Genomic DNA, 18,677 nt, shown 5'->3' with positions numbered 1-18,677 from the left:
CCTGATGGTAACGTACCTCCAGATGCACTGGTTTTAGGTTGATTTGCGAGAACACTTTGCAGCATCTCTTTGAAACTGGATTCTTGGCGCTTGAGAATCGCCTCAAGTTGATCGGCACTAATTGTAGCCATGATGTGCACGTTTTAACGATGATGTGGCACAAAGATAACAAACATTTCAAACTGTTCACATAACATTTTGGTTCTAATTAATTACGCGACAATTACGTTTGATTACACATTTTGAAAGTTTGATTTGAAAATTCAAACTTGAACTTGAATTAAAAACGATCATTCGAACAAAACATTGATTACTTTTCCAAAATATTATATTTTCAATCCTCGTCACCACTGTAGGAACTCAAACACGCTTGTATAACACATACGTTTATTCATGATTATATACAATGATAGAATAATATACTCAAGTATAAATGGTAACTAAGTTGCTACGTACGTAGAGATAACAATCGAATGGGTGGGGGTATTGACGGATACTGCAGTAACCAATACAAAGGCAAGGGTTGAAAAGTGTGTTGAAGCTCGTTAGGATATTTGTTGGAAAGTTTTCAAGGATAATGTTACTGATGTTATCCGAGCCTGGTGATTTCCAAATTTTGATTTTTTTGATATTATAGCGAATTCCTTCAACTGAGGTTCGACAAAGCATTTTGCGATGACGGTGATTGCTGGGTTCAGTCAAAATATCAAGAGTGTCTGTATTTCTATTGCAGAAAATATCTTTGTAAAAATCAGCAAATAATTCACATTTTTTGTGGTTTGTAGTTGCTGATTTGTTATTATGAGTTAGTCAAGGTACTATCATTGGTTTGTTGAGAAGACTTCTCAGCAAATAATTCACATTTTTTGTGGTTTGTAGTTGCTGATTTGTTATTATGAGTTAGTCAAGGTACTATCATTGGTTTGTTGAGAAGACTTCTAGTATGATTCCATAAAGAAGAACTGGGGGCGATAGGCTCTCAAGATATTTTTGGTAGTTGGCATGTCGATATTCTTCCAATCTTTTCCATACATTATGGGTTAGATGATTCAAGCTATTTTTCAAGGAATAGTCTCTTGTTCTTTGACATTGTCTTCTCAGGCGATTTTTTTTTTAGGATGAGTCAAACAATAGGAAAAGGAAGATTGGAATTTGTTACGCTGATGTTAGAGATTGCTTTTTGAGCTTTGGGGGCAGCACAAAGAATTGTTCTAGACAGAGAGTCGAGGTGAGAGTCAATTTCAGTGTTCTGTAAAATCTCTTCAGTAATAGGTGGAAGCTCTTCCAGCTCTGTTTTGAAAATAGACCAGTCAGTGGTTGTATGAGAGGGACGAAGAATTCCATCATTAAGTGTAATAAAAATGAATGAAAAAATATGAATTTTTAAAGTTTTGAGCGACAACCCCCCCTCCTTTCTTTCCCCTCTTCCTCCATATTTCTTAAATAGAATCAGAATAAGTATTTATTTTCAAATCACAAAATGAAAACGAATTCGTGCATTTCCAAATATTTAAGCTGTCAATTCCTCCTATTTCTTCACCCCCTCCCCCTTCACACATAAAAAAAGGTACTCGGAACTTGGTGAAAAGTGGAAATTATTTTTTCGAGTTGAAGAAATTTCTTGTGACAAAAAGTTGAAATGAATTAATTATTAGATCTGTAACTGTGACGATTTGACTTTTAGGCTGCAACGAGCGATTTTCGTGTTGAAAAAATGACGCCATTGTGGCGCATATCGATTGTGTGGTTCTGTGAAAACGGATACCTACCTAGTACCTACAATTCAATTGGGAAATTAATTTTAACGCTGGCTGGCTAGGTTAAAAATGTAACCCATAATCGACGAAATGGTCGTCCAACGAGGCGTATTTTGCGTGTAAATTTCTACGAAACTGGGTTAATAGTGAGACTGTAGTACTCGTAGAAGAATAGCTGGCTGGATTGTATAATAATAATCGGTATTGTTTCTCGCGTATCTAGGTATTCTACCTGTAAGAAGGGGCTCAGGGGCTGTTTTGATGATTAGGTTTGATTTTTATGTTTATGCCCTGCGCTTACAACACTTCCTGTCGGTGGTGGTATAATAGCTAAAACCTATTATAGCTACATAATAAGGAAAGCAGCTCGGCGTTGCATGTTGGAAAAGCGTCCTAGTAATACGGGAACTGCAGGGTATTGGGTATTACCGTATCGGAAGTTTTACGAGCGAAGTTGGCAGAAATTTTTTTTTTTTACCTCGAGACGTATTACTCGATGGGTTTTATAGCTTAGGACGGTGTATAGCGTAGAATCGGGTACTCTATAATTCGACTATCACGCCATTTAAGCGTAAACATTCGGAAACGTACGTTACGTACAACAACACGAAGAAAACGCATTTAGCGAAAAGAATATACTCGTAAGAGTATAGAAAACAGGAAGGCAGGAAATGGGGTAAGGGTAAGAAAAACCGAAAATGAGGTTAACTATACCCTCCTTCTCAGTCAGTGGTTATAAACTAATCGATAAAGCAACCGTTGTTGCTGTATAGGAGCCAGAGTCGCAGCTCTGCATTCTACATGTACACCTTTTTTTCGGTGCTGTACTCGTAGGTGATGGTGATGGTGACAAGGCTGCTATATAGACTCGGAATTATATCGCTGTGCCTGCCATTGCCATGCCCATGCCCTAGCCCTTTACCCGTGTATTTGCTCCTGCAATCTTACGTGCTAATGCGCTAACGTGTGGCTTGGTACTACGTTGGTTGGTATCGTCGAAGCGAGAACTTTGTATCGAGCACCCTTTGCTGCGGCGGTGTTGTATCACCTGTTACTCTTCGCCGGCAATCCTAAAATATTGTACCTAGTGGTCGAAAGCGAACGTAGCCATTTATCAAAATTGGTGCTTATTGATCAAAATATCGAAATATGTATCTTTTGCAATATTACTGTAATAAGCTAAAGTAACGAATTTTTCATATTACGTCATATCTGACCGAAAATTGAAAATAAAAATGATAAAATTTGTTCAAACATTGTTCAAAATGACAAAAATGGCTGAAAAATTTCATTTTTTACACCAAAAAATCCAAAAATCTCCCTATTTTCAAAAAATGTCCATAAGATAATATTTTTGTCAAAAACTGTTTTTTTTTATTTTTATTTTTTTTTTTTTTGGCAGAAATTGCAAAAGTTTTTGGTTTGTTGTCAAAAATTGCCAAAAAAATCTCGTTTTTTTTCTCTAAAAAATTTCAAAAAAATTCAACTTTCAAAAATTGAAATTCATACTTCAATTTGAAACATGCTGGATTCTTTGGTGATTTTTCTCTTCATTATAAAATATTTTATTCGTGTTAATTCACTTTCTTAAATACTTTTTGGTCACTTCTTCAAGCTATTTTAGTAACCAAAGTTGCTTACTGTTTTTTTTTTTGAAAAAAAGATCAATACGAGCTGTGGTTATAATAATGATTCATTCGCGAACGATTTTATCCCGAGGAGAATAATAATTGGCGAATGAATGAATCACCAATAATACGAGAATTACTGCAAATAAAGTTATGGTATCAGAAAACTAAAATTTTAGTCGATTCGTTCGCGAACGATTCGCTCAGAAACTATGAATCATTTAAAAACGACTGCCCTCTTTGGAAATCAAATCAAATGATACCCACGAGGAGACAAAACGAATCATTTTCAAATGAAGCATGTGTTTCCAAAACGCACTAAGTCCATTTTTAACATTTTTGAGATAACAACGCTATCTATCGTGAAATCACTTCCCGAACACAATGGTCTATCACATTTTTTAAAAAAATTATTTTTTCCATGAGAAATGAGACATTGAAAACCACGTGCGCCATTTCTATGTTTCCAAAACGCACTAAGTCCAATAACAAATAATGATAAGAAGTTCAGCATGAGAATCGTTCGTGTTTTACGTTTTGGTGTTTAAATTTGTGAAAGAGAAAACCTGTTGCATGTTACATCGAATTATTTTGATTTCAAAATAATTCGATTAGTTATTTTCATAAAATTTTTAAACCAAATATTGTTCTTTAGGTATTAAGTTTATATTTTGTGTCGTGTAAACGATCAGAATAAAGAGTGTTATTATCAAAAAATCATTTTCAACTTTGCTCTTCTAGAATGAGAATAATACTTTTTCAAACGGCACTAAATATTATTTTCAGCGTTTTTACTTTCCCGAAAGTATTATGTTTCCAAAACGCACTAAGTCCACGAGTTTGCAACATAACACACGCTCTACTGCCGCACCAAAGTGAATTTTTTTTTTTTTTCAAAATGGAGTTAGTATCCGAAAGGATACACAAAGCACTTTTGCTAGGGTAGAATGTGAAACCACGCGATGTACTAGTCTGACACAGTTTTTTGTGTTTATCTCGAAATCAAAAAAATGGACTTAGTGCGTTTTGGAAACACATGCTTCAAATTTATGCGTGAAAATTGTGACTCACTCGTTCGCGAATGATTCACTTAGAGAAGAAAAATCGTTCACGAACGATTGAATCGTTGAAAAATTAAATTAGGTGTGGATGACATAACGAAACATGACAAGTTCTGACCATATTCTTGGGAAGCTAAACTCGATTCGTTCGCGAATGATTTGTTCGGATGTTCTGAATCGATGAATCATTCGAAAATGACTGGGATTGCTACAAAATCAAATACAGCGAGAAAGAACGTGGTGGAACTTGACATTTACAGTCCCATGGATAAGAATTATACGTTATTCGTTCGCGAACGACTTGATCAGTTGATTAAAAGTGAGAAATTGATCATGAATTAATGAATGAATAAGCCTTCAGGACAATCAATCCAGATGAAAGATTACAGCACACAATTTGACATTATTACTTGAATCTATTTGTGGCAACAAGACGTGGAGTTGATTCGTCTGCTAACAATTCCCTGAAAAATAATGAATCGTTCGCGAACGAAAACGACTGAATAACTTGAAAATTGATACTCTAATGACATAGCAAAATGAAACAGTGTTTCAAGCTACCTATAAAAACTGTGAAAGATTCGTTCGCGAACGATTTGCTCGCTGTAGAGAATCGTTCGCGAACAAGAACAACTGAATCACTTGAAAATCGAATCTTTTATGACGAAGCAAAGTGAAACATTCTTCAAGCTACCTTTAAAAATTCGCGAATTACTCGTTCACGAACGATTCTGTCCAGCGAGCAAATCGTTCGCGAACGAGAACGACTGAATCGCTTTGAAATCGAATCTTTTATGACAAAGCAAACAAAACATTTTTCAACCCACCTATTGAACTTGTGACTGATTCGTTCGCGAACGATTTACTCGCTGGAGAGAATCGTTCGCGGTGGAGAACGACTGAATCACTTGAAAATCGAATCTTTTATGACAAAGCAAAGTGAAACATTCTTCAAGCTACCTTTAAAAATTCGCGAATGACTCGTTCACGAACGATTCTGTCCAGTGAGCAAATCGTTCGCGAACGAGAACGACTGAATAACTTTGAAATCGAATCTCTTATGACAATGACAAAGCAAAGTAAAACATTCTTCAAGCTACCTATAAAAATGGCGAATTATTCGTTCGCAAATGATTCCCTACAGCGAGCAAATCGTTCGCGAACGAGAACGACTGAATAACTTGAAAATCGAATCTTTTATGACGAAGCAAAGTGAAAGATTCTTGAAAGCTACCTTTAAAAATTCGCGAATGACTCGTTCACGAACGAATGAACGATTCTGTCCACCGAGCAAATCGTTCGCGAACGAGAACGACTGAATCGCTTTGAAATCGAATCTTTTATGACAAAGCAAACAAAACATTTTTCAACCCACCTATTAAAATTGTGGCTGATTTGTTCGCGAACGATTTGCTCGCTGGAGAGAATCGTTCGCGAACGAGAACAACTGAATCACTTGAAAATCGAATCTTTTATGACAAAGCAAAGTAAAACATTCTTCAAACTACCTATAAAAATGGCGAATTATTCGTTCGCAAATAATTCCCTACAACGAGCAAATCGTTCGTGAACGAGAACGACTGAATAACTTGAAAATCAAATCTTTTATGACAAAGCAAAGTAAAACATTTTTCAACCCACCTGTTAAAATTCACGAATGATTCGTTCACGAACGATTCTTTCCAGCGAGCAAATCGTTCGCGAACGAGAACGACTGAATCACTTGAAAATCGAATCTCGTATCACAAGGCAAAACGTAACATTCTACAAGCTACCTACAAAAAATTACGAATGGTTCGTTCGCGAACGATTTGCTCGCTGGAGAGAATCATTTGCGAACGAGAATGACCGAATCTTTTAATAATGGATTCTCTTTCGACAATGGAAAACAAAACGTTCTTCAGGTTACCTACAAAAATTATGAATGATTCGTTCGTGAACGATTTGCTCGCTGGAGAGAATCGTTCGCGAACGAGAACGACTGAATCACTTCGAGATCGAATCTTTTATCACAAGACAAAACGTACCATTCTCCAAACTACCTACAAAGAATTACGATTGATTCGTTCGCGAACGATTTGCTCGCGGTAGAGAATCGTTCGCGAACGAGAACGACCGAATCTTTTGATAATCGAATCTCTTTTGGCAATGGAAAACGAAACGTTCTTCAAGCTACCTACAAAAATTGTGAATGATTCGTTCGTGAACGATTTGATCGCTGGAGAGAATCGTTCGCGAACGAGAACGACTGAATCGTTTGAAAATCGAATCGTAATCCCCTATTACATAGAATTCAGGATATTTTAAAAATTTTGGGACACAATAAAGACTTGGTTGGGGGAGGGGGGGGAGGTAAATTTGACGAAATTTCATTTCGAGTCTTCAGAGTGTATGGAAAAGGCACGAAATAAGCACGAATTTAGCTTTCTGGATTTTACAAGGCACCCTGAATTATCAAAAGTCCTCCCTTCGGCTAAAATTGTCAAAATCTTGCTTTTTGACAAAAAATGTCGAGTTATCTTGTTTTTTCAAAAATGACGAAAAATTTTGTTTTCTTTTTCAGCAAAACATCGCAGGGTGTCCTGCATTTTCTAAAAAAAAACCTGCGAAAAGTCAAGGAACTCCGGCCTTCTACTTGAACTACGGTTTCGCGATGTTCGACGTGGGAAAATACGTAAATTACGAGATGAAAGTTGGTCGATTCTTTCAACACGTGTTTTCTACATATTTTTTTAATCACGCCAGCGGCGAGAGAATCTATACTCCTACGTGTGACAAAAGCGTCACCGGCAGTCTCACGCCCCTGCTGTCTGAAAGTACAAATACGTACGAATATGTGCGAATGTGGGCTGCTGTAATACTGTTGTATAATTTAATTTTAACCCCAACTCGACGTCGTCGTCGTCGTTGTCTTGTCGTCGCGCGATAACACTGCTTTACTTTTTTATTCGCGAATATTTACCGTTGGAAATTGACTGCGATGTGCGATGTGCGATGTGCGGGTGTTGACACATTTTCGTTCGCCTTTGGCAAACGTATTGTAAATATTTTCAGCAGGGTTTGGCGTAAGGTAAGGTAAAAGGGAGGTAGGCAGGACGTATCTCGCGTATACGTCAAAGTTTTACCAGCTAAATGACTTTTGAAACGTTAGGTTCAGTTGCTTTTTCGATAAGTAATAGTCGACGAAATAACGAGGGTTGCTCCTCCTTCGTTGGTTTTCTCCGACGACGTGTTCTTCTTCCATTCGGCAAACTGTGACGGTTGGCTCGACTAGACTCGTCGAATCGTCTTATTATACGAGTAGGTATACGCGACTTGAAAACGAGCTTTTAGATTGACGATGACGCCATCGCCATGTCGTACTGTCGACTCGAGAAATGCTTAACAAGGTGATTAATTAATTTACCTACGAGTATATCTTCGATAACGTTATTATTAAAGGGGTGTAACGAGTTCGAATAACGCGCTTTCGTGCTTTCAGCTTTCAATTTTTCAACGCTCGCTCGCCCTCGTCTGTCTTTTGTATCTCGTCGTACGTTCGTGAACCGAACTCAGCTCGAGATGATATAAGTTGACAGCAAAAAGCGTATTATAAGAATGTGAAATTGTATTACGCGCCAAGTCGCGAGTCGTCGCGATGCTGTTACACTTCGATAAGACGATTTAGGTGATTTTATTCGATGATAAAAATACGCCAATTCTCGCTTTTACCAATCTTGACGAGATTACGTAGAAGAAATGAAAAATTTGTATTGAATTTCGTTATGGGAATATTGGATATCTTAGATCGAGATTTTTATGGGGGCATTTTCTGCTAATTTGATTCATCAGGGTAATTCATTCCTTCGAGAACGGTTTTGTTCACATTCTTACGAATGGAGTTGAAAAAGTTGAATTTTACCACGTCGTGTTTCACTGGTCTGAGGATTTAATTCACAAGTGTTTCGATTGTTTTCGAATGAGTCATCGATTCTGAGCGAATCGTTCGCGAACGAGTTGAGTTCAGTTTTTAAGGGGTAGGATTCAAGCTGTCAAGATTTTTTATGTTATGCCTCATGTACACTTGATTCAATTTTTTAAGCGATTCATTCGTTCGCGAACGATTCTCTCTAGCGAGCAAATCGTTCGCGAACGAATCATTTGCAATAATTTTTATAGGTGGCTTAAAAGTTTTGTTTTGTTTTGTTTTGTTTTGTCATAAGAGATTCAATTTTCAAGTGATTCAGGTGTTCTCGTTCGCGAACGATTCTCTCCAGCGAGCAAATCGTTCGCGAACGAATCATTAATAATTTTTTGCTAGGTAGCTTGAAGAATATTTCGTTTTGCTTTGTGATGAGAGATTCGAATTTCAAGTGATTCGGTCGTTCTCGTTCGCGAACAATTCTCTCCAGCGAGCAAATCGTTCGCGAACGAATCATTAATAATTTTTTGCTAGGTAGCTTGAAGAATGTTTTGTTTTGCTTTGCAATGAGGGATTCGAATTTCAAGTGATTCGGTCGTTCTCGTTTGCGAATGATTCTCTCCAGCGAGCAAATCGTTCGCGAACGAATCATTTGCAATAATTTTTATAAGTGGCTTAAAAGTTTGGTTTTGTTTTGTTTTGTAATAAGAGATCCAATTTTCAAGTGATTCAGGTTTTCTCGTTCACGAACGATTCTCTCCAACGAGCAAATCGTTCGCGAACGAACCATTAATAATTTTTTGCTAGGTAGCTTGAAGGATGTTTTGTTTTGCTTTGCGATGAGAGATCCGAATTTCAAGTGATTCGGTCGTTCTCGTTCGCGAATGATTCTCTCCAGCGAGCAAATCGTTCGCGAACGAATCATTTGCAATTTTTACAGGTGGCTTGAAAGTTTGGTTTTGTTTTGTTCTGTCATAAGAGATTCAATTTTCAAGTGATTCAGGTGTTCTCGTTCGCGAACGATTCTCTCCAGCGAGCAAATCGTTCGCGAACGAATCATTAATAATTTTTTGCTAGGTAGCTTGAAGAATATTTCGTTTTGCTTTGTGATGAGAGATTCGAATTTCAAGTGATTCGGTCGTTCTCGTTCGCGAACGATTCTCTCTAGCGAGCAAACCGTTCGCGAACGAATCATTTGAAATTTTTGCAGGTGGCTTGAAAGTTTGGTTTTGTTTTGTTTTGTCATAAGAGATTCAATTTTCAAGTGATTCAGGTGTTCTCGTTCGCGAACGATTCTCTCCAGCGAGCAAATCGTTCGCGAACGAATCATTTGCAATTTTTACAGGTGGCTTGAAAGTTTGCTTTTGTTTTGTTCTGTCATAAGAGATTCTTTCAAGTGATTCAGGTGTTCTCATTCGCGAACGATTCTCTCCAGCGAGCAAATCGTTCGCGAACAAATCAATAATAATTTTTTCTAGGTAGCTTGAAGAATGTTTCGTTTTACCTTGTGATTAGAGATTCGAATTTGAAGTGATTCGGTCGTTTTTGTTCGCGAACGATTCTCTCCAGTGAGCAATTCGTTCCCGAACGAATCAGTCGCAAATTTTTATATGTAGGATGAGGAATGTTTCGTTTTACCTAGTCATAAGACATTATTTCGAATTTCAAGTGATTCGGTCGTTCTCGTTCGCGAACGATTCTCTAGCGAGCAAATCGTTCGCGAACGAATCATTATGATAGCCAGGGCTCGTATTCATTTTTCCTCCAAAACAATTAAGAAACATTGATAACCAAAAGAGTTTGAAGAAGTAATTAAAAAGTAACTAGGTAATTTACTGAAGAGAAAAATCACCAAAAGAAGCACGTACATATTATTTCAATTGAAGTATAATTTTCAATTTTTAAAAGTTGAACTGTTTTGCAATTTTTTGGTGAAAAAAAATTTAAAACGTGTGTGTTTTTTGGATTTTTTTGAGTTTCTTAGTAATTTTATCAAATAATTAGTGTTAAAGAAATGAAAACTTTTGGCCAATTTTGTAAAAAGAAAATGAGATTTTTTACAGTTTTTGTTTTTTTTTTTAAGCAAAAATTTTTAGCCACATGTTGTCAAGAATTGAAAATTTTTGTCAGATTTTTGACAATTTTAGCGAAAAGGAGGATTTTTTGTGATGAGTGGCAGAAAAGTGAAACTTTTTGTCAATTTTTGGCGAAAAGTAAAATTTATGGACAATTTTTTTAAAAAATGAGTTTTTTTAGAATGAAGATCGGAACTTGAAAATTTTTGTTATTTTTAATTTTTACAATTTTGGGGAAAAGGAGGATTTTTTGTTGATTGTGGCAAAAAGTGATGCTTTTTGTCAATTTTGGCAAAATGTAAAATTTTTGGACACTTTTTTTGAAAAAAAAAAAAAATTTCATTTTATTAAAGTTTGAAAATTGTTGTCATTTTTTGAAAAAGGAGATTTTTTGAGAATTTTGGCAAAAAAGTGATTTTTTTTAGTGGCAAAAAAGTGATGCTTTTTGTCAATTTTTGACAAGAGTAAAATATTTATGGACAATTTTTGAAAAAAATGAGATTTTTTGGAATAAAAACAAAAATTTTTAGTCAAATCAAAAATTGTCAAGAGGGAGAATTTTTGACAATTTTGGCAAAAAGGGTGTTTTTTTTGTAAGTAAACAGGTAGTGGCAAAAAAGTGATGCTTTTTGTCAATTTTTAACAAAAGTAAAATTATGGACAATTTTTGAAAAAAATGAGATTTTTTGGAATTAAAACAAAAATTTTTAGTCATTTTGCCAAAAAATTCAAAGTTTTTGTCATTTTCGAAAGAGGGAGAATTTTTTACAATTTTGACAGACAGGGTGATTTTTTGTACGTAAATAAGTATAGTGGCAAAAAAGTGATGCTTTTTGTCAATTTTTAACAAAAGTAAAATTTATGGACAATTTTTGAAAAAAATGAGATTTTTTGGAATAAAAACAGACATTTTTAGTCATTTTGCTAAAAAATTGAAAATTTTTGTCATTTTTGAAAAAGGGAGAATTTTTGACAATTTTGGCAAAAAGGAGGATTTTTTGTAAATAGTGGCAAACCAATTATGCTTTTTGTCAATTTTCGGCAAAATGTAAAATTTTTGTACTATTTTTGAAAAAATATAGATTTTTTGGAAAAAGTGAAATTTTTGTAGGTAGGTAGGTATTAAGTTTTGAAAAAAAAAAAAAAATAGTTTTTGGGAGATTTTTTCAGAAAAAGAAAAATTTTAGCCATTTTGCTAACAAGCAAATTGTAAAGAAGCAAGTTGGTGATTGTAAATTTCAGAAAAAATTAGGATTTTTTGGTAAAGAGGTCATAAGTGTCAATAAAATGATACTTTGTGTCAACTTTTGCCAAAAAAAGCGAGATTTTTGAATAATTTTTGGAAAAATGTGAATCTTTTCGCAAAAAACGACACTCATTGAACCCAAAACCTGGCATAATATTTGAGTAATGGGAATGAATCAGGTTGCAACTGGCAGAAAAAAGGACAAGTTATGGAATATCGAATTGAATTTGGTTTCGGTGATATGTTCATTCGCTTTTACCTAATGCTACCTTATTTAAAATTTATCAAAGCAGCTGATTTATTATACTTGAAAGTGTAGTATATATTTTGAAAATATTCGCATCGATATGTATACAATGGAGAAAGCATGAATGATTTAATCGACGCTGAAGATGAGTCAGCCTTGATGTAGGCCTATTTTAGGTGTCTCGTGTCTATTTCGATAAGGCAATCGCGCTCAACAATGCATTTGTCACGTATTGTAATATTATCTAAAAGTTACGAGTTTCGGATTGCGTATCTATTTCGCCAGTATATCGCGTACATCTTCGAATGTTTCATTATAAAAAATATACACGTAAATTTCAAGAGTTTCTTGTTATCGATGAATTTTTATGTATTGATATTTGAATTGTGCCTCTGCCTATAGAATGTAGATTGCACCATTTGGGTGTGTATTTTGGTATTTTGTCACGTCGTCGTCGCACATTAACATATCAATTATCTAATCGAATTATTGTTGTTTGTTTTTTCAGCAAGACTGCCCAAACGGGAGGTTAACGCCAGCTAAATTTGTCGATATGTACAAGATGTTTTTCCCCAGTGGAAACGCCGAAGAATTTTGTGATCATGTCTTCCGAACTTTCGACATGGATAAAAACGGATATATAGATTTTAAAGTGAGTTTTTACGTTTCAATTTCAAGTACCTAGTAGATTATTGAATATTAGATACATACGTATTTATTTATCGTAGACAGTAGACAAATAAATGTCCAAAGCCAGGCAGCTTTTACCCCTACATTTGAAATTTTGATATTCCAAGCAGTATTTTTTTTTCAACGTTCTAAAATTCACCTACAGCTAAAATAAGATACGATCTGTTTTTATAAAACGAACCACCATTTGTGACGTTCTGTAGGTAATTTGTAGTTTCTAAAACAAAACCCAGGTATTTAAAACTTTTACCCTCATCGAACGAATCGCTGTACGCGACGTTAAAAGCAAAACTTTCAACCGGGAGACCTAACTTTATGTGCAGAAGCACAACTCGTAGCTATACTCGTACAACGGTAAAAAATAGACACGCCGAAAGGGGTACACAGAGAATGAGATAAAAAGACGAAGTTGGATTTGGACAGAATTGTAGAAAGTACATACAAGCTTCGTTTTAGGGCTAAAAATTACACCACTGAGATAGGTACTTACGTTTGTGCTGGAGTTATACGAGTAGCTGACCAAAATAAATGTTCGCTCGAGGAATAGAGACGAAAAAATATCCAAAGTATCTCTACCTAGTACCTACTTGCAAAGTATACGATGTACCTGTTTTTGGGCGAGAGGTTATGGTGTGTGCTGGGTGGGGTTTTCTCGAGAGTCGAATTTCCAAACGTTTGGTTGTTGGATGTTCTCTTTTGATTGGTTTACTGCTGCCTCATCGTGGTCTATGAATGTTTCAAGTTCAGAATTCGAAAGAGATGGTCGTATTTTGTGCCTTGTTATCGATTTCTTTCTTTCTTGTTTTTTTTTTGAAGTAGCCTGCACCTGTGTGAAGGATTGGCTAAAATTTGTAAAATTATCTTTTAAAAACGATCTCCTTGTTCTCTATTTTCGGGGATTTGCTTCTGAAAAATTCCCTTCAATTTGAAACTTTGAAATGTGAGGTTTTCGTTTAAGAGGGAAGCAACATTGAGGTACAGATTCTTGTTTAGGACATCAAAAATATACCCTCAATGCTAAAATTTTTCTTGCCAGCTTTTTTCACATCATAGATCACTTTTTTCTGGTAAAGTTGCTCGACTAGAATTTTTCTCGTTGTAAAAAAAATAAGAAAACAGGCTGTAAAGCAACTTTGACCAAGAATAAAATTTTGACAAGAAATGACATTTTTTGATATTTTTGACCAAAAAAAAACTTTTGACAATTTTTGCCAACAGGAGACAGAAATTTCGACCAAAAACTGGACCTTTTTCGGAAATTTCAACGAGAAATAATTTTTTGACAATTTTGACAGAACGAGCGGTGACTTTTTTTTGCAATTTAGACCAAAATAGGATTTTTTGAAAATTCTGACACAAATTAGGACGGTTTGACAATGTTGCCAAGAAACATGACTTTTTAGGTGGCTAAGGAGGCAAATAAATACTTTCAGGATAGATTTGGCAGAAACGCAGCCATTTCTAACGTTGAAAAATTTTCCAAAAATTAAACATTTTCAGCATTTCTTTCAAAAAATGGAATTTTTTCATAATTTTTAATATAAAAGCGCGGATTTTTTGTCAAAAATAGAAAAAACATCCCGATTTTGGTGGAGTTTTCAAAAAGGTCAAGTCGTTGTTTTGCCAGAAATTTAAAAGAGCCCCGGTTTTTACCAGAATCAAAACAGTCTTAATTGTTTTTCAGGATTTCAAAGGAACCATGATTTTTTTTCAGAAAGAAAAAAATCTCGATTTTTCAGCCACAGTTCGAAAAAAGTCCTGATTTTTTCTTCCAAAAATCGGTAAAAGTCCTGATTCTAACCGAGAATTTTTTTTATCCTGATTTTTGCCAGAAATTTGAGGGAATCTTGTATTTTGAGAAAAAGGTTCTACAAGTCTTGACTTGGTTTTTTTTCAGAAATTAAAAAGTCTTGATTTTTTACCCAGAATTGGTGAAAAGTCCTAATTTTTTTTTCATTAGAAATTTGAAAAAAGGTCACAATTTTTCAGCCAACATTTGGAAAAAGTCCTCATTTTTTACAGTAATTTGAAAATGTCTCAATTTTCCAACCGTCGTCCTGGTTTTTTATCAGATTTTTTTTTTTTAAAGTCTGAATTTTTATCAGTAGGTAGGTAGGTAGGTAGGTAGGTAGGTAACTAGAGACTAGGTAGGTGGATACCTGAGAGGATCAAAACACTAAACAGCCTTTTTTTCAATAGTAAAAAAGTCCAGCTTTTTATTAAAAATTCAAAAAAGTTACAGATTTTTTTCACAAAAATGCAATAAATTTTTTTTTTAGAAATTCAAAAAAATTTTAAAATTGTGTTGGAAATTTGAAGAAGTTTGGATTTTTGTTTTCAAAAAAATCATGATTTTTGTCAGTAGTTTGAAAAAGTGCCGATTTTTTACCCAGAGTTAAAGAAGAGTTCCAATTTTCTTACAGAAATTCTAGAAAGTCTCGATTCTGAAATCGACCTGATTTTTTTCAAAACTTTAAAAAAATAGGCTTTTGATTTTTTTTTTAATTCAAAAAAGTTTCAATTTTTGCATTTTTTTCAAAAATTTAAAAATGTTCCAATTTTTGCATTTTTTTCCCAGAAATTCAAGAAAGTTCCAAAGTCAGTTTGAAAAAATCTGATTTTTTCAGGATTTCATTAAAAACCATGAGAAATTTGAAAAAGGTCACGATTTTTCAGGCAACATTTGGAAAAAGTGCTAATTTTCTTTCAGTAAGTAATTCAAAAATGGCTCAATTTTCCAACAGTCCTGATTTTTTTGTCAGAATTTTTTTTTCGAGTAAAACTTCAGAAAAGTTTTACTTTTTTCCTCAAGTCTAAAAAAATCCAAGTTTTGTTATACTTCTATTTTTTTCTTGGTAAGAGATTCAAAATATGTAGTTCTGTTTTTTTTTTTTTTTAATATGATGTAGTAAAAAAGTCCTGATTTTTTATCGGAAATTCTAAAAAGGTGCAGATTAAAATCTTGATTAAATCAGGGCATTTTTACTATTTAAGAAAAAAACAGGACTATTTTAAATCACTTACAAAAAAAAAAAAAAAATTGAAATATACCAAAATTTGAAATTTTAGGTCTTGAGGAAAAAAGTACCCAAGACTTTTCTGAAATCTTGACAAATATATTGAGACATTAAAAAAAATTCCGATAAAAATCAGGATAGTTGGAGAATCGTTTTAACCTGACTTTTCCCAATGATATGCTACATTTCCTGGACCATAAATGGAAAATGTCCAGCGTAAAATAACTCAGCAGACTCGTCGCAGCTACGACCAAAAAAATTCTCCAACCCAATCTGAGCGTTCTGAATTTTCCATTTCGATGTCCTTTTTTCCTTTCCAAACACGACGGGCCTTTTTTAAAGGGCCACTGAAAAAACCTACCAATTTCCATTCGACGAACAAATATACTTATGTCACGTAGAATAACGAGACGAGGTTAATTGCTACGGGACTCTAGACCGGCGACGTGATCGGTACAGGCACCTTAATGGAAGTGGCCTCTTTTTTTTTTCCTACCGAGGCGTCAAATTGATTCGGTCGACGATGAATGAAAATTGGCAAGGACACGCCGCGCGGTATACGAGTACATAAAATGTAATAGAAATCACTCGTCATTCGCATCGCTTCTCTTCTCCTCCGTCTTGGACGTAAACGAGACGGCTGAAAAATACCCAACACGCTAAAATATGCTGATAAAATATCCATTTTTAATTGCACTCTCGGCTGTTGACCGAGTTGATACCGTAAAAGCGTCCATAGTGCGAGCAGTAATTGCTTTTCATGTCGTATCTTTTTGCTCGAATTGTCGAAATGTTCGCCAGGCACTTGGCAGGGTCGTAGGGGTGAAATGTGTTTCAGCTGGACTGGACAGAAGTGGAATGGACTTTGCCATTCACGTCGCTTTTCTGTGTCTTACAGCAACTTTTAGTGGTATATTGACATCTATAGTGTTACAAAATCTACGTGAAATGTTAATTTGTGGAGGTTTTGCGAGGTATTTGTTGAGTAGCGCGGTTTGTTTCGACAAGTAAGACGACATTGATGAGACGAGGAGATTGGTCAGAGGGTGTTTTTCTCCAAAACTATCTGTGGCGAAATGAGAGATGGTCGTTGAGAGTTGAATTAGGTGTTCGACATCTTCCCCACCAACTGATTTCAAAAATCCAACCTTTCGGGTTTTTTTCTCGTATCTTATCTGGTCGACATGCCTAAATTAACATGGAAAACTCAATCTCCACACCAGCAGCTTTCCTATTTTTGGACAATTTGATTGCAGACTTCACTTACAGTAGACTCCCAATTATCCGACTCTGAATTATCCAACTTTTGGGTTATCCGGTACAAATGTATCTGACTTACTTTTTGCCCAAGGTCTGATAATCCAAAAAAACCTCTAATTTTTTATTTTTAAGTACCTATAAATAATAATGCAGTATGCAGCATTTTGTATTCTAACGGTGTTATTTTCCTTAAAATCAATCCAACCTATCTCAAAAAATTTTTAATCTCAGTCAGTATTTCATTGTCTTTCATGTACAAAAGTATATTATTTTTGTTTGTTATTTTTTTGATTCTTTGTTCCTGTTTTGAGCCAAAATTTGATTTTCTGAATGAAAAATTGTCTTCTCAAACTTATGCACTTCATTTCTACGCTAAAAACATCCATTTTGGATTATCAGACTTTTTTGGTATCCCACCTACTTTACCCCCCCCCCCCCCCAATTAGGTCGCATAATCGGGAGTCTACTGTATTTGTTAGTAATTGGTGTGGCAAAGTTATTCACTTCCCATCCGTGCATCTTACCACTTTTGTTCGGGTGCTTTTGCTGTCAGCCTTGCCATTCAGGAGTAGTTGATGGGCTACTTGGTTAGCTGTAACCTGAGTGAAATTACTCTGTTGAGTTTTGCCTCCATCAAGTCTCTTCAACAGTTGTCAGGCTCTTTGGCCATCTTTGCAGAAATCCAGATTTTCCACTAATTCCTGCCATTTTATCTGTCTAGATTAGGGTGAGTCAGGTTGCATTTTTTTTGAAATACCGAAGTCTTACCCGCTTAAAATATTCATTTTTGGTTCAAATGGAACCCCTTAAATTTTTGTTGAAAAATATTAATATTTAGAGGTGGCGCACAAGCGTTGAATGTTGAGAGATACGAGCCCGTGCAAGCACAATACTTCCCACGATGGCGCCGCGGCAAACGAAACGAAGCTTGGCGGGGTTCATTACGCACGACTATAATGAGAGCGGCATCCCCACTACAACTCATCAAGTGATACCAATCTTTCTTGGGTTTTTAAAACAACCATAACAAAGTATTAATTATGATTTTCCCGCTGTAGAATTTATTTGAACCCAAATTGTGGAATTCAGAAATCAAAACATTCAATTTTCACTAAGTAATGGCTTTAAAATTAATAATGGTTATAAAACATCAACTGAAAGTGCTGAATCTTATAAATCTTATAAAACAGTCATATTTCAATGTTAATTCATCCTATATCTACATTACCCACATTTTTTTCCAACAGTTGCTTAGTAGAATAGAATAATACAGCCTCAAATTCATACTTTTTTCTTTACTTTTCAAAATTTTCATATTTCCACCTTCAATCAGCTTTGTAATTGAAAAATTGTTATTGAATCTTCATTAATAATACACGTGGAAACTTCACCAAGGACTAGACTTACTTATCACGCATCATTGAGGGGGTAATGTGTTGTAGGACTGCTTCAATCAAACGAGGGAATGCAATGCTACATTCCCCGGCGCGCAACTGTGGGAAGTTTTCGCTTGATGCGCTCGTACCTTCTCAACATTCAACTCTTCTGCGCCACCAGTAAATATTAGATATTTTTTTGAGCTGAAATTTTGTATGAGGTCTTTTCAGACATAAATGAACACTTTTAGGGGGTAAGACTTTGAAAAAGTGAAAAAAAAATTTCCATATAAAGCTGACTCACCCTAGTCTAGATTCTGCTGTATCACTTGGTAATTGATTTCCTATAGTTCAATGGTTTCCTGACTGAAGGGATTTTCATTAAATTTTTTAACATACTCCTTGTATTGTGTCATGAG

At 35.1% G+C, this 18,677-nt stretch overlaps 2 protein-coding genes across 3 annotated transcripts in view; both read left to right on the top strand.

Annotated features, from left to right (window-relative positions):
* The window catches only part of Nca (neurocalcin homolog), a 392,453-nt gene that overhangs the window by 308,957 nt on the left and 64,819 nt on the right, over window positions 1-18,677 (top strand). The gene's annotated exons all lie outside the window — the stretch shown is intronic.
* Window positions 1-18,677, top strand: part of LOC135845532 (neuronal calcium sensor 2) — a 383,834-nt gene that overhangs the window by 308,660 nt on the left and 56,497 nt on the right. For both annotated transcript variants that reach the window (XM_065364141.1, XM_065364142.1), the window contains one exon: window positions 12,424-12,567. In XM_065364141.1, the coding sequence (XP_065220213.1) occupies window positions 12,424-12,567 (144 nt within the window). The remainder of the gene's footprint in view (window positions 1-12,423; window positions 12,568-18,677) is intronic.

This window comes from Planococcus citri, chromosome 4 (assembly GCF_950023065.1).
Source record: "Planococcus citri chromosome 4, ihPlaCitr1.1, whole genome shotgun sequence".
In the NCBI taxonomy this organism is placed as follows: Eukaryota; Metazoa; Arthropoda; class Insecta; order Hemiptera; family Pseudococcidae; genus Planococcus; species Planococcus citri.
Note: the sequence above shows the minus strand (reverse complement) of the source record. Positions and strands in the feature narration are given on the sequence as shown.